Raw genomic sequence first — 16,742 nt, forward strand, 5'->3', positions numbered from 1 at the left:
GTGTTTTCCACCTATAATTCATTGTAATGCTTGGGTTTTGGTCAGATATTGTGTAAATTTAGATTTGTCTTGAACTATCTTCATCTCTCCATCTATGGTGATTGATAGTTTTGCTAGGTATAGCAGCTTGGGCTGGCACTTGTGCTCTCTTAGGGTCTGCATGTTGTCTGTCCAGGCTCTTCTAGCTTTCATAGTCTCTGTTGAGAAATCGGGTGTGATTCTGATTGGTCTGCCTTTATATGTTATCTGACCTTTTTCCCTTACTGCTTTTAGTATTCTTTCTTTGCTTTGGGCACTTGGTGTTTTGACTATCATGTGTCGGGAGGTATTTCTTTTCTGGTCCAGTCTATTTGGAGATCTGAAGGCTTCTTTTATGCTTGTGGTCATCTCATTCTTAACGGTAGGAAGTTTTCTTCTATTATTTTGTTGAAGATATTTACTGTGCCTCTTAGTTGATATTCTTCTCCCTCTTCTATTCCTATTATCCTTAGGTTCGGTCTTCTCATTGTGTCCTGGATCTCCTGGACATTTTGGGTTAGGAGCTTTTTGTTTTTTGCATCTTCTCTGGCTGTTTTGTCTATGTTTACAATGTTGTCTTCTGCCCCCAAGATTCTCTCTTCCATCTCTTGTAGTCTATTGGAAATGCTTGCTTCTGTGACTCTTGATTTCTTTTTTAGGTGTTCTACCTCTAGGGTTATCTCTTTTAGTGTTTTCTTTATTGTGTCAATTTTTGTTTTAATTTCCCTCTTTCATTCCTTCATCTCTTTGGTTCTGTTTTCCTCTAGTTCTTTGAGTTCTTTGAGTGTTTTTCTTGTTTACTCTTTAAAAGCTTCTGATTCTTTTTGCTTTTCCTCCCGTTCTTGTTTAAGGATCTCTATCATCATCTTGAGGTATGATTTCAGGTCTGCGTCTTCTTTTTCTGGAGTGTTTGGCATTCCAATGTTTGCTGTTATGGGAGAGCTGGGTTCTGGTGTTGCCAGGTTGTCTTGGTTTCCTTGGGATATACTCTTTCGCTTTCCTCTTGCCATCCTGTTGTCATTGATATGTTCTTACCTTTCCCTTGTATCTGGTCTGTGTCCCTGGATCTCCACTGGTCCAGGTGGCAGATGGGCCGAGCCCTGTTCAGCGCCCCACAGTCGCTGGGTGGAAGCAGAGGTTCCAATGCTGGGTTCCTGGTCCCTGGGTCAGGCAGGGCAGGGGCGCGCTTTCCGTGTGCACTCCACCGAGATCTCTCTGCTCCCTGGCTGCCCAGATCTTCAACTCACCAGTCTTTAATCCTTTGGGAACTGCTGGTCCTGGTGGCAGATGGGCCAAGCCCTGTTCTGTGCCCTAAAGTCACCGGGGGGGGGGGGGGGAAGCAGAGGTTCCAATGCTGTATTCCTGGTCCCTGGATCAGGCAGGGCGGGGGTGCGCTTTTAGTGCTGGTCCGGGTGGCAGATCTAAAAAAAAATATATATTTTTTGTATAGAAATAATTTCCTAAAACTTTGCATTGAAGCAAAGTTTTTCAATTGATAATTCATCACCTTATGTACCTCTGCTGAAGTTTTGGCTGGGTGTGACTTATTGTGAATCCTTTGGGGTTTATAGTGTTAGCTTGATATTTTGCTTATATCAAGCCAAAGACATAGGTTGAAATGTGCCATTAATTACTCTTTTCTACTCTCACATATTTCTTTACATTTTTATGTAGTTCATTATAAAAGTGTTTTGAAAAAAATATGTAGAGATCTTTAACAGATTAAACTTTTACATATTAAAAGTAATCAGTGATTGAATAATCATGGTATTAATTACTTTCTTCATTGTTGTGACAAAATAGCTGAAAGAAACTTCAAGAATAATTTATTTTTCCTCTATGGTGAGGAAATCATAGAAGTAAAATCTTGAGGAGGCAGGTGATCATATTGTGCCTCATATTCAGGAGGCAGAAAGCAATGGATGCTGACTCTTAGCTTGCTTTTTCTTCTATATTAAGTCCAGAACTCTAGATCAGGGAATGATGCTGCCCATATTTAATGTGGATCTTCCTACTTTAATTAACCTTAGATTTTTATCAGACATGCATACAGTTCTCCAATGTGATTATAGTATAAATATCACAATGACTATAAAACATCATAATCATATTGATTGTGACTAGCAACAACTATTATGATTAAGACACTGAACTTTATTTTCTAGTAGTTTGACCTTAAGCACATTATTTAACATCTTTTTGCTTCAATTGTCATAATTTATAAAATGGCAATATACTTTTTCATGGAGTTCTGAAAATTAAACTACATGATACATGTTATGTTCTAACTTTAATATTGATATCTATTAATGGCAGGTTGTAGGAGGTTGTATGACAACTGTTGGATTTTATGATATTTTGTAAGTTTTTCATCAAAGTATGTAGTAATTAGAAGAATGATATAAGGATTTTTATATTTTTAGATTATCTATTTATTTATTTATTCTTCTTTCATATATTACATCCTGGCTGTAGTTTTTCCTCTCTCTTTTTCCAGTTCCTCCCTAAACACCTCCCTTCTTCCCCAGATCTACTCCTCCATTTCCCTTCAGAAAAGAATAGACCTCCCAGTGATAAAATTTCATATTAATTTCATATTTTATTTTGATCAGTGCTACCCCACTTTCCCTCCTTACAATTCATCCCCTATTTTTTACGTTTCTCTCCCAACTTTGTGTGGTGAATCCATTCAATGATACCTGTATATGCATTGGTATAGGACAGTCTACAGGAGCATAGGCAGCCTCTCATGGCTGACATCTCTAAAGAAAACTGACTCTTCCTTCCCTAGTTGACAATAGGTCTTTATTTCAGGGTGGGATTTCATGAGTTCCTCCCCCATCCATGCTTGGATTTTGGTTGCCTTAATCTTGTACATGTGTTCACAGATGCATTCAATGGCTCTGTCATACCTGGCAAAAAGAGTTTTGCTGCAGATATACAGTATGTTTGGCTCTTACAATCTTTTTACCCTCACATCTGTGATGCTCCCTGAGACTTATGGAAGATAAAGTGTGGCATTGATGTCCCATTTAGAGATAGGCAGTCCATAATCTATTGTCTGCATGTTAACCAGTTTATGAGTCACTTTATTAATCACCATCTGTTGTAAAAAGAAGCTTCTCTTGTATGGGTTGGGAGATGCACTAATATAAAGAGAACTTATGGGGAAGTTTATTATTATAGCCATTTTGCAGAATAATATTAGGTTACCCCCATCATGCCGATGATCTAACCATCTGTGGAATTTGGGGCCTACTTAACATACTAGACATGAGTTCTGTCTTGTGGAGCCAGCTTTAGATCCACTTAGAGAATTAGGTGGCTGGATGTGGTGGAGATTCCAACATTGATGGGAAATGTGTTGGCAGGAATAGCAGTAGTAATGTTCATGTGTAGGTAGTTGTGGTGATAGAAATGGTGGAGGAGGTCATGGTGTCTCTTCACAGCAATAAAAAAAAGGCAATATGAGGAGTAAGATTAAGTAAGTAGAAATTAGAATACTGGAAACATTTTCATTTTATTAGCTACTTTTCTATTGCTCTGATAAAGTGCCCTTACTAAAATCATCTGTTTGGATGAAGCATTTTATTTCAGATTGTAATTCCAGAGTAGTAAAGAGTCCATTATGGAGAGGAGGCATGATAACAAGCATGTCATGGTGGCAGAGCAGGAAACAGAGATTATATCATGAAACAGAGAACTGGAAGTCTAGACTAAGACTGTATATTCTCAAAGTTTACCCTAGTGACATACTTCTTCCAGCAACACTTCAACTTTCAAATACCCCTAAGCAGTGTCACTAACTGGGAACCTTGCATTCATCTGCCAGAGCCTGTTGGTGACATTTCTCATTCAAAGAGTCACATCTATTTAACCCTCCTAAAGTCTGGTTTATCACTAAAATATGGCGTCCTAATTATTAGTTCTGTCAGAGGGAATACCTGTTTGGATATCCTGAAAAAGCAATGAATTTCTGGATGCTGTTGTCCTGCCAAGCACTGTTTTATAGCTGCAGAATCAGATGATCCACAAGATGCAGTAGTAGCAAATCAGTACAAACAAAATCAAGAAATGTGCAAACAAACAGCTTAACTTTGGACATATATGTATGCTGAAAAACCATTTTTCTAATACAGGACACATACACAAAAAAAATAAAATAAAAACAAAACTATGTGCTGTGGAATTTGATAGGAATGCAGTAATTCCTTGTCTTCAAAATCACTTTATATAGGGACTGCAACAAAATTACTTTTGAGTAACTAAGACACAGATGCTGCTAGCCATGCTTGCTTTCCTTAATGAGTACTAACATCTGTTATTCTTAGGAATCTGCATAATTATTTTTAAACTGATATTCTTGCCTAAGGATACTATTAGGTACCACTAGATTCTGGGGGAAGATCCCTACTCTGTAAATAAAGTTAATTAAACATCTCTGTCTCTATTTATAATAGCCAGAAGCTGGAAAGAACCCAGATATCCTTCAGTAGATGAATGGATACAAAAATTGTGGTACATTTACACAATGGAATACTACTCAGCTATCAGAAACAATGACTTAACCAAATTCTTAAGAAAATGGATGCATCTAGAGAATATCATCCTGAGTGAGGTAACCCAGTCACAAAAGAACAGATATAATATGCAGTCACTGATAGTGGGATACTAACCCCAGAAAGCTCTGAATACCCCAGAAACAACTCACAGACTGTGTGAAGTTCAAGAAAAAAAAAGAAAAGAAAAGAAAAAACCATTATGTTTATTCCTTACACAGCAAGAAAACTTTGACTAATTCCAGGTTACATACTGTTTTACATGTACTTTATGCTTATTGTAACTAGTAAGACCTTAATGCACACTATCAAACCTTAAAATAAAGCCAAACAATGACAAAAATGTATTCGTATACTTTTATACAAAAATGCTTAAAATTTGTACATTTATCTTTGTTTTTTTAAATAAAGTTCTTCAATAAAAATCTCTGTAATTTAAATAGAGGAAATACTTTAATGATTTCTTAATGTTAAAAATTTAGATAATCTAAAACATGCTACTTTAATAGTTAACAGTTCAGTAATACTAACAAGTTGGGTTTTTTTTTGAATTTTTGAAATAAGGTAGGTAATACTTAAAAATTGTTGGTTTTGCATCACAGCTAACAATAACCAGTTGTTAACATGGGTCCTCTGTACCTTTGGATTTACTTGCATACTTGTACTTGACTTCTTCAGATGGGTAGCTGAACAGACCACCATTTTAAACATTACAAAATTGCCCAATAACCTTATATCCCACAACTTCTTAACAGTGAAGAATGTTACTTGTACAGAATTGTATACCAATTAAATACATCTTGATCTGAAGTCAGGCAGAAGGAGACTGACTGTCTTCCACAGGCAGCCAGGAAGAGCCTGGCTTCTGCACCTGGGTGGAGCTTGGGAACTAAGAGACTTCAAAACCCACCTACACAATGATACACTTCCTCCAACAAGGCCACACCTATTCTAACAAGGATACACCTCCTAATAGTGCCACTTCACATGGGCCAAACATATTCAAACCATCACATTCCACTCCCTGTCCCCTATAAGCTTTTTCAAACATGAGACTGTGGGGGCTGTACCTAGCCATTGGATAATACAATTTCAAAAGTCCCAGTAGTCTATCACAGTCTCAACAATGTTTAAAATCTCTTTTGAGATTCATGCAGTCTCTTAACTGTAATCCCCTATACAATCAAAATCAAAAAACATATCACATACTTCCAATATCATAGGATAGACATTACTATTCCAAAAAGTCATAATGTGGAAATACTGGACCAAAGCAAGACCAAAAACAGGCTGGGAAAACTTCAAACTCTGCATTCCCATACCTGATGTCCAACTCCTTTCAGCTTTGCTGACTGCAACATAGTTCTTTCTCTTGGGCCGGTTCCATTACCTGTTAGCAGCTTTTCTAGACAGGTAGCCCATGGCTCTGGCATCCCTAACATCTTGGGGTCTCCAAGGCAACTTCAACTTCACAGTTTCTTATTCCTATGTCTGGAATCCACACATGATTATGTGGGATTCTTCAAAGGGTTTGAGCCACTTCTCCAGCTCTGCCCTCTGTAGCACTCTAAGCTCGTGTTTATCTACTCCTTTGTTGCTGCTGTTCTTAGTAATCATCCCATGGTACTGGCCTCTCCAATACACTGGTGTCTTCTATTGCAACTAGGCTTCACCAATAGCTTCTAATAGGCTCTCTTCATGGTGCCAAGCCTCAAATCCTTTACATGACCCCTTCAGTCCTGGGATGTCAACTTCCACTGAAGCTGTACCTTTACCAATGGCCTTCTCTGGCCTCTCACAGTGCCATGCTTCAGCTGTTCTTCATGTCATCTTCATACCTTCAAAACCAGTACCACCTAGGTGATTCTTACACATTAACAAGTACAGCTGTAGTAGGGGGTACAACCTTGGCTATCTCTGGAACACAGCCTTTTGTGCTCTCAGAAAACACTTCCCAGAATATTTTACCTCAGTGATGCTGGTCTCTTCTTAATCACCCCTAATTTCTTAGCTCCAGCTAACAAGCATCAATTGTCCTAGTAACCCCTTCTATGTTTGACTATAAAGCCAAAGCCACATGGCTGAAGCTTCCAAGTTCTGCTGCTTGGTGGGGTTGGAACAAGATCCCCTTTTTCTGTTATCACCTTCTTTCTGTTTTCCAACTCCTTCACTGCCTAAGCTTGGCTGTCCTGAACTTGCTCTGTATTCTGGCCTTGTACTCACATATCTGTATTCCTCTGTCCTCTGAGTGCTGGGATTAAAGCTATGTACTACCATGTCTGAACCTAAGCTTTTCTTTAAATCATCTTCACAAGATCTTTATAAGTTCTGAATTGTAGTTCTAGATATTGTCAAGTTGACAACCCAGAATAACCATCACAGTCCACTTTTTGCCAATTTCACACACAATCATTTCTATCTCCTTATATCTAAATAAAAACAATAACAGGTCATAACTTTCCCCAACATGATATAACTGTCCCTTGTTCAACTACAGACCCCAGAATAAAAAACTTAGCTGAGTTGTATCACAACCTGAGGTCACCACTCCCTTAATTCCATTTAATATCCTTAAACACATGATTTAACTCCATCTCACTTCCTGGTTCCTCTTTATTCTTTGAACCATGTGTTTTGTATTTTTCCTTTCTAACCTTACTATGCTTGATCAAAATGTTCCTCATAAGGGTGAACTACAAGGACAAATTCCAAACGGGGGGGGGGGGGGTGTTGTTTGTTTTGAGACTTCCTTTGTCAGTTAATTAATCAAAACCTCTTTACCTTAGTCTCAGGCAGACTCTTGGGACAAGGACAAAAAACAGCCACATTCTTCACCAAAATATCACAAGAATGATCTCTAGGCAACATATTAAAATTTCTGAAACCTCTTGAGCCAAGCCCCCGAAGTTCAAATCACCCTCAGCACCACTGTCTTCCATGTTCCTACTAGGATGGCCCACTGAACCCCACCTAATGCATTCTACTACTTTCCATATTCACATTTCTCTAAGCACAAACATGGTCAAGCCTATTACAGCAATACCCCATTGCCTGGTACCAACTTCTGTTTTAGTTACGGTTTCATTGCTGTTAAGAGACACCATGACCCAGGCAACATTTATAAAGATCAACATTTAATTGGGGCTGGGTTATAGTTTATGAGGTTCATTCCATTATCATCATGGAGGGAAACATGGCAGTATCTAGGAAGACATGGTGCTAAGAAGGAGCTGAGAGTTCTACAACTTGATCTGAAGGCAGGCAGAAGGGGACTGTCTTCTTCAGGCAGCCAAGAAGAGTCTCTCTTCTGCACTGGGTAGAACTTGACCATTAGGAGACCTCAAAACCTACCTATACAGTGACACACTTCCTCCAACAAGGCCATATCCCCAAAAGGCTGTATCTCCTAATAGCTCCACTTACCATGGGCCAACCATATTCAAACTATCATGCCCTGTCTACAAAAACTATAAAAAGAAGCTATAATATTTACTCTATTTTTCTTTCTGTCAGAATTTTGACACTGATCCATGACATGCTTACTGACTCTTTAAATATATTAGTAAATTGTTTCGATTATTATACAGTAATTCATTATGGTTTATGGATATTTGGTAGTTTCCACTTTGGGATATGAAAAAATAGCCCAAAACATCTTTTCCAGTTTTGTTTTATTTTATTTTATTTTTTAACAACTTTATTTTAAAAAACAGAGATAAATGTACAGATTTTAAAAACATTTTTGCATAAAACTATAGGAGTATTTTTTTCTCAGTACTTGATTTTTTTTAAGGTTTGATAGTATTAATTGAAAACTTACTAGTTTCAATGAGCATAAAGAATATATAAAACAAAACGTAACAGGGAAATAGTCAAAGTTCTTTTGGTGTATAAAGATTAAACACAATGATTTTTAAATACCAAGGATTGCTATGTACCACACTCCAAGAGGATGCTATATACTTATTTTTTTCTAAGAAGGACTGAGGCTTCCACATTTTGGTCTTCCTTCTTTTTGAGCTTCATATGGTCTGTGAGTTGTTTCTGGGGTGTTCAGAGCTTTCTGGGTTTAGTATCCAATTATCAGTGAGTACATATTATGTCTGTTCTTTTGTGACTAGGTTACCTCACTCAGGATGATAATCTCTAGTTGCATCTATTTGCCTAGGAATTTGGTTAAGTCATTGTTTCTAACAGCTGAGTAGTACTCCATTATGTAAATGTACCACAATTTCTGTATCCATCTACTGAAGGACATCTGGGTTCTTTCCACCTTCTGGCTATTATAAATAAGGCTGCTATAAATATGGTGGAGCATGTGTCCTTGTTATATGTTGGAGCATCTTTTGGGGTAAATGCCCAGAAATGGAATAACTGGGTCTTTAGGTAGTACTATGTCCAATTTTCTGAGAAACTGCTAGACTGATTTCCAGAGTGGTTGTACCAGTTTAAAACCCACCAACAGTGGAGAAGTGTTCCTCTTTCTCCGCATCCTCACCAGCATCTGCTGTCATCTGAGATTTTGATCTGAGCCATTCTGACTGGTATGAGGTGGAATTTCAGGCTTGTTTTGATTTGTATTTCCCTGATGACTAGGGATGTTGAACATTTCCTTAGGTGCTTCTCAGCCATTTGATATTCCTCAGATAAGAATTCTTTGTTTAGCTCTGTACCCAATTTTTAAAGGGATTATTTGATTCTCTGGAGTTTAACTTCTTGAGTTCTTTGTATATATTAGATATTAAACCTCTGTCAGATGTGGGATTGGTAAAGATTCTTTCTCAGTGTGTTGGCTGCCCTTCTTAGCCTTACAGAAACTTTGCAATCTCATGAAGTCCCATTTATTGATTCTTGATCTTAGAGCATAAGCCATTGGTGTTCTGTTCAAGAAATTTCCCCTGTTCCCCACTTTCTCTCTAATAATTTCAGTGTACCTGGTTTTATATAGAGATCTTTTATCCACTTGCACTTGAGCTTTGTACAAGGAGATAAGAAAGGATCCATTTGCATAATTATGCATGGTGACTGCCAGTTGAGACACCATTTGTTGAATAGACTGTCCTTTTTCCATTGAATGTTTTCAGCTCCTTTATCAAAGATCAAGTAACCATATGTATGAGAGTTCATTTCTTGATCTTTTCTTCTGTTCCATTGATCTACCTGCCTATCTCTGTACTGATACCATGTGGTTTTTAACACAATTGCCTTGTAACATAGCTTGAGGTCCGGGATGGTGATTCCCGCAAAAGTTTTTTTTTTTTTCTTTTGTTGTTGAGAATAGATTTTGCTATTTTAGATTTTTTTTATTCCAGATTAATTTGCAAATTGCTCTTTCCAAATCTAAGAAGAATTGAGTTGGAATTTTGATGGGGATTGCATTGAATCTGTAGATTGCTTTTGGTAAGATGGCCATTTTTACAATGTTGATCCTTCCAATCCATGAGCATGGGAGATCTTTCCATTTTCTGAGATCTTCAATTTCCTTCTTCAGAGATTTGAAGTTCTTGTCATGTATGTCTTTCACTTGCTTAGTTAGAGTCACACCAAGATATTTCATATTGTTTGTGACTATTGTGAAGGGTATCTTTTCCCTAATTTCATTCTCAGCATGAGTGGGGGAAGGCTACTGATTTGTTTGAGTTAATTTTATATCCATCCATTTTGCTGAAGTTGTTTATCAGCTGCAAAAGTTTACTTAAGTGACCCCAAAAATTCTGGTGGAATTTTTGGGGTCACTTAAGTAAGTATACCATCATGTCATCGGCAAATAGTGATATTTTGACTTCTTTCTTTCCAATTTATATCCTGTTGACCTCCATTTTTTTGTCTAATTGCTCTGGCCAGGATTTCCAGTACTATATTGAATAGGTAGGGGGAGAGTGGGCAGCCTTGTCTAGTTCCTGATTATAGTGCGATTGCTTCAAGTTTTTCACTGTTTATTTGATGTTTGCTACTGGTTTGCTGTATATTGCTTTTACTATGTTTTGGTATGGACCTTGGATTCCTGTTCTTTCCAAGACTTTTAACATGAAGTGATGTTGGATTTTGTCAAATACGTTCTCAGCATCTAGTGAGATGATCATGTTTTTTTTTTTCCTTTGAGATTGTTTACATGGTGGATTATGTTGATGGATTTCTGTATATTGAACCATCCCTGCATCCCAGGGATGAAGCCTACTTGATCATGGTGAATGATCATTTTGATGTGTCCTTGGATTTGGTTTGCAAGAATTTTATTGAGTATTCTTGCATAACTGTTTATGAGGGAGATTGGTCTGAAGTTCTCTTTCTTTGTAGTGTCTTTGTGTTTTAGGAATGTGAGTAATTGTGGCTTCATAGAATGAGTTGGGTAGTGTTCTCTCTGTCTCTATCTTGTGGAATAGTTTGGAGAGTATTGCTATTAGGTCTTCTATGAAGTTTTGATAGCGTTCTGCACTGAATCCATCTGGTCCTGGGCTTTTTTTGTTTGGGAGGTTTTTGATCACTGATTCTACTTTTTAGGTGTTATGGGATTGTTTAGATGGTTTATCTGATCCTGATTTAACTTTGGTATCTGGTATCTGTCTAGAAATTTGTTCATTTCCTCAAGATTTTTCAGTTTTGTTGAGTATAGGCTTTTGTAGTAGGATCTGATGATTTCTTGAATTTCCTCAGTCTCTGTTGTTATGTCTCTGTCACGCGCCCACGCTTCCCGCCGCTAGGAACAGGCGTGCAACAAACAGGTTCTTCTGCGGATAACCTTTATTGTACAGCACTTTGAGCAGGGGGCTTCTTGAGCAGGAAACTTCTCTCTGAGCCGGGGACTCCCTACCGGGTTCTACTGTCTAGGCGACCTCTCACGCGCAGTCCCCCACGTGCGATCTCTCTGCCCAGTCTCTCTCCACGTGGGATCTCCCGCAATTTCTCCTATCGGGTCTCTCTCCACGTGGTACCTCTCCGCCATCCCTCCACGTGGGGTCTCCCGCAATCTCTTCACTATCTTCCTCTCCACGTGGGGGAGAAATGCACTGCTATATATGCCTAGGAGACTCATGTTGCTACCTGATTGGTGCGCCCTCCAGTAACTCAATAGTATGCCCCGAGAGTGGGCTATGTGGCGGACGTATGTGGCGCATGCGCATTAAGTCTCTTGGCTGAGTTCTCGGCGGGAAGCCGGCACCATGTTTGGGTGTGGCACAAACGTCTCCCTACATGTCTCCCCTTTCATTTCTGAATTTGTTAATTTGGATACTTTCTCTGTGCCCTCTAGTTAGTCTGGCTAAGGGTTTATCCATCTTGTTGATTTTCTCCTAGTTTTGTTGATTCTTTATATGGTTCTTTTTGTTTCTACCTGGTTGATTTCTGCTCTGAGTTTGATTATTTCTTGCCCTCTACTCCTCTTGGGTGTATCTGCTTCTTTTTGTTCTAGAGCTTTCAGCTGTGCTATCAGTTTGCTAGTGTATGGTCTCTCCAGTTTCTTTTTGGAGGTACTCAGAACCATGAGTCTTAGTACTGCTTTCATTGCATGCCATATGTTTGTGTATGTTGTGCTTTCGTTTTCATTAAATTCTAAAAAATCCTTAATTTTTTTCTTTATTTTTTTCCTTGACTATGCTATTGTTGAGTAGAGCATTGTTCAGCTTCCATGTGTATATGGGCTTTTTGTTGTCTTTGTTTTCATTAAAGACCAGCCTTAGTCCATGGTGATCTGATAGAATGAATGGGAGTATTTCATTCTTCTTATACCTATTGAGGCTTGTTTTGTGACTGACTGTATTGTCAGTTTTGGAAAAGGTGCCATGAGGTGCTGGGAAGAAGGTATATTCTTTTGTTTTATTATGAAATGTTCTGTAGATGTCTGTTAATTCCAACTGGCTCATAACCTCTGCTAGTTTCACTGTGTTTCTGTTCAGTTCCTGCTTCCATGATCTGTCCATTGATAGGAGTGGGGTGTTGAAGTCTTCTACTATTATTGTGTATGGTGCAATATATGCTTTGAGCTCTAGTAGGGTTTCTTTAATGAATATTGGTGCTCTTGTATTTGGAGCATAGATGTTCAGGATGGAGAGTTCATCTTGATAGATCTTTCCAGTTATGAGTAAAAAGTGTCCTTCCTTATCTTTTTTGATAACTTTTGGTTGAAATCTATTTTATTCGGTATTAGGGTGGCTATGCCAACTTGTTTCTTGGGGCAATTTGCTTGGAAGTTTTTTCCCAGCCTTTTACTCTGAGACACTGTCTGTCTTTGTCTCTGAGATGAGTTTCCTGTATGCAGCAAAATGCTGGATCTTGTTTACTTATCCAGTCTGATAGTCTATGTCTCTTTATTGGAGAATTGAGTCCATTTATGTTAACAGATATTAAGGAATAGTGATGGTTGTTTCCTGTTATTTTTGTTGTTAGATGTAGAATTATGTCTGTGTGTTTTTCTCCTTTTGGTTTTCTTGCATTCTTATTTTCTTGCTTTTCCTAGGGTGTAGTTTCCCTCATTGTGTTGGGTTTTCCATCTATTATCTTTTTTAGGGCTGGATTTATGGACAGATATTGTATAAATTTGGTTTTGTCCTAGAATATCCTGGTCTCTCCATCTAATGTAATTGAAAGTTTTGCTGTAGCGTCTGTATGATGTCTGTCCAGGATCTTCTAGCTTTCACTGTCCTTTTTCCCTTACAGCTTTTCGTATTTGTTTTGAACACTTGGTGTTTTGACTATTATATGTTAGGATGGATTTCTTTTCTGGTCCAATCTGTTTGAAGTTCTGTTGGCTTCTTTTATGCTCATGGTCATCTTGTTCTTAAGGGCAGAGGAAGTTTTCTTCTATGATTTTGTTGAAGATATTTACTGTGCCTCTTAGTTGATATTCTTTGCCCTCTTCTATTCCTATTATCCTTACGTTTGGTCTTCTCATTGTGTCCTGGATCTCCTGAATATTTTGAGTTAGGAACTTTTTGATTTTTCATCTTCTCTGACTGTTTTGTCTATGTTTTCAATGTTGTTTTGGCCCCTGAGATCCTCACTTCCATCTCTTGTAGTCTGTTGGTAATGCATCTGTGACTCCTGATTTCTTTTTTAGGTTTTCTATCTCCAGGGTTGTCTCTTTGTGTTTTCTTTATTGTTTCTATTTACATTTTCAGTTCCTTCCCCTGTTTGTTTGTGTTTTCCTGTAGTTCTTTGAATGATTTCTTGTGGTTCTCCTGTAATTGTTCAAGGGAGTTATTTATGTGGTTCTCGAAGATCTCCATCATCATCATGAAGTATGATTTCAAGTCTATGTCTTGTTTTTCTGGTGTATTTGGCAGTCCACTACTTGCTGTGTTGGGAGAGCTGGATTCTGATGTTGCCAGGTTGTCTTGGTTTCCATTGCTTAAGTTCTTTCACTTTCCTCTTGCCATCTTGTTATCTGTGATTATAGGTCATCTATCTTGTTGTCACTACTTGCACCTGTCTCTTCTGTGGCTGTGAGGGCCGGTGGGCTCAGGAGGGAGATTGTTCCTGGGTGTTCTGCTCTTTGTGAGCAAGCAGTGAGTTCTGATGTCAGTGATTCAGTTCTGTCTTCGAGCGCTCAGGTGTGAGAGCTCTTGTGAGGCTGTTCTGGTAGCTCAACCCTCTGCCCACAGGTCCTGAGTCCTAATGGTGGAGACCAGGCTCTTTCTCTAGGCCAAAAAGGACCCTTTTCCAGAGAGCACCATGCTCTCTATGCTCCGAGAACTCTTTGAGTTCCCTCGCTGAACACTCGCAGGGCCTATCGATCAGGCTCACTCTTGGTCCAGGTGTAAAAGTGCCTGTGCAGCTGACCTGCAAGCTCAGCCTTCCCTGGGCAGATCCTGAGTTCTGATCACCCAAAACATTTTTATATGGCTCTTTTGAGCTTTCACATAATAACTTTTATACAGTATACCTAGGAGTAGAATTGCTAGGTAATTACTACATTTCATTATTTGTTTACCTATTTGTTTTAAACTTCTTATGTCTTGGTGAAAATGCTTTACTCTGAAAAAGTCATGATTTAAAAGAAAATGGATAACTGAAGGAATGTGGTCCTATGGGTTTTTAACAATAAATAAATACCTATGTTCCTAGGAAAATCAAACATTTATATGTGTGGTTCAAAACCCAAAGATCATGCTATATAGAATCAACTAATATGCTTGTAGCCAATTGGTTTGGAATAAGACTTTCTTATTAAAAATTTAAAATAGAAACATTTTTCCCTGTTTAAAAAAAATCACTTGTTCATTGCTACAAAGAGAAGAAAAAGAAGTTAAGCTATGTCAGTGAGTTCCTGTTGATTATTATAGATTTCAAAGAACTCTGTTCTGGGTAGCTACTGATTCTGAATGATCAGTTTCTACTTGAAAAGAGAAGGAAGAGGAAAGAAAGATATTTAAATTTAAACGGACCTAGTGAAAATTGGGCTTGGACTCTGGTTCGGTAGTATAGCTCTTTGTTATCCTCAGGTTTTAGCAACTGTCTTTCTCTCTGTCCAAGTGAATCTCCCGTGTACCTGACTCCGAGAATCAGTAGGTCTCTCCCTCTGTCTCTCTGTGTCTCTCTTTCTCTCTGCCTCCATCTCCCCCATCACTCCCAACTCTGATCTCCTGTTTCCTGCCTCAGCTCATTGTCCAAAACTTTTTTTTATTTTTATTGACATGTAAATGCTTTTGCAATGCATGACACAAGATATTCTTTTTATATATCTTATTTATTATGATCTGGTACCCTGGGTTCCATCTTTAGAACCATAAAAGTGAGAGAATTGATTAAAATTAAAACTTGCATGTTGTTACTACAAATTATTCATACAGTCACTGAGAAGAATAAAACAACTGATGATTGTTTTCTAGTCTGTCACTTTCAAAACTACCAGCAGAAATCTTGCTCGTGCCATGTGTATGAAGAATATCAAGCTCACTATCATCATCATCATCGTATCAATTGTAAGTTTTTCCGCTTCTTAGTATATGAGCTTATTTTTGACACTTTAAGAAATTGGGTGCCAGGATTCTTTATTGATTATCACTTCAATTTGGCTACATTCATCGTTCTTTAAAGATTTATTTATTTATTTTCTTTCCATATATGAGTACATTGTTGTCTTCAGACACCAGAAGAGGGTATTGGATCCCAATACAGATGGTTGTGAGCCACCATGTGGTTGCTGGGAACTGAATTCAGGACCTCTGGAAGAGCAGTCAGTGCTCTTAACTGCTGAGCCAGCTCTCCCGCCCTACATTCACCTTTTAATCATAAAATACATGACCATGAAATATCTTTTCTTATGAAATCTGCATTAAATATCACCCTCCACTTAAACTCCTTTTTATCCTGTTAAGAATTTTTGTGCATAATGAGATAAATAAAAAATCTCCAAGACCTACCTAAAAGCCTAGACATAACCATGGATGTCTTTAATCCCAGCATGTGCAATCTAGACATGTAGATCCTGAGACCTTGTTTAGTAACACAACCTAGTTGAAAGGGTGAGCTTCATAGCCAGTAAGAGACTTGGTTTCAAAAAATATATAGGAAAACAGTAGAGGAGAACACTGAAGGTTCTCTAACTTCTGCATATACATTGACACACATTTAGTATGTAAAATTTTTAACTAGTTCAGCCTACTAATAGAATTATATAGGAATTAATATGTGATTTCATCTATTCAACTAACATTTGTTAGCTATGTGATATGCTTTGTATTGATTCAGTCATAACCCAAGAAGTGTATTATGTACATACACTTCTTTGATAGTTTACAGAACCATGAATCTGCATGCCACCATATTTTAGATGCCAACATTTTTAAAAGAAAATAATAAAATCTGTCTTCATAATACTTTTTATATAGTGTCGCTATTAGTTACATTATTGAAGAGCTATTGCTCTCCTAGTACTGGTAGTGTTTCTTTAATGAGGTCTGTAAATCTTGTGATAGTCATGTAAGTAAAATTGCTTTCTTTCTCCTTCCAGGTGTTCATCTATATCATTGTGTCTCCTCTCTGTGGTGGGTTTACATGGCCAAGCTGTGTGAAGAAATAAGAAAGAAAAATTGCCATTAACCAAGGATATGAGAGTGAAAGGAGACAAAGGAAATCCATGTGACTTTGGCTTTTCACTACTCTCAGAAATTGCCAGTTTCTTTAATCTTCTTTTCTTTTCTTTTTTTTTTTTTTTTTGTTTTAATCTTT

General features: G+C 37.9%; 1 protein-coding gene across 3 annotated transcripts in view; it reads left to right on the top strand.

The window, feature by feature from the left end:
* VAMP7 (vesicle associated membrane protein 7) overlaps positions 1-16,742 on the top strand; it is a 36,818-nt gene that overhangs the window by 20,074 nt on the left and 2 nt on the right. For all 3 annotated transcript variants that reach the window (XM_080910921.1, XM_080910923.1, XM_080910922.1), the window contains exons 7-8: positions 15,401-15,493; positions 16,525-16,742. The exon at positions 16,525-16,742 is cut by the window's right edge and continues 2 nt beyond it. In XM_080910921.1, the coding sequence (XP_080767047.1) occupies positions 15,401-15,493; positions 16,525-16,593 (162 nt within the window). In that variant the 3' untranslated portion in view covers positions 16,594-16,742. The remainder of the gene's footprint in view (positions 1-15,400; positions 15,494-16,524) is intronic.

This window comes from Micromys minutus, assembly GCF_963924665.1.
Source record: "Micromys minutus genome assembly, chromosome: X".
Lineage (NCBI taxonomy): Eukaryota > Metazoa > Chordata > Mammalia > Rodentia > Muridae > Micromys > Micromys minutus.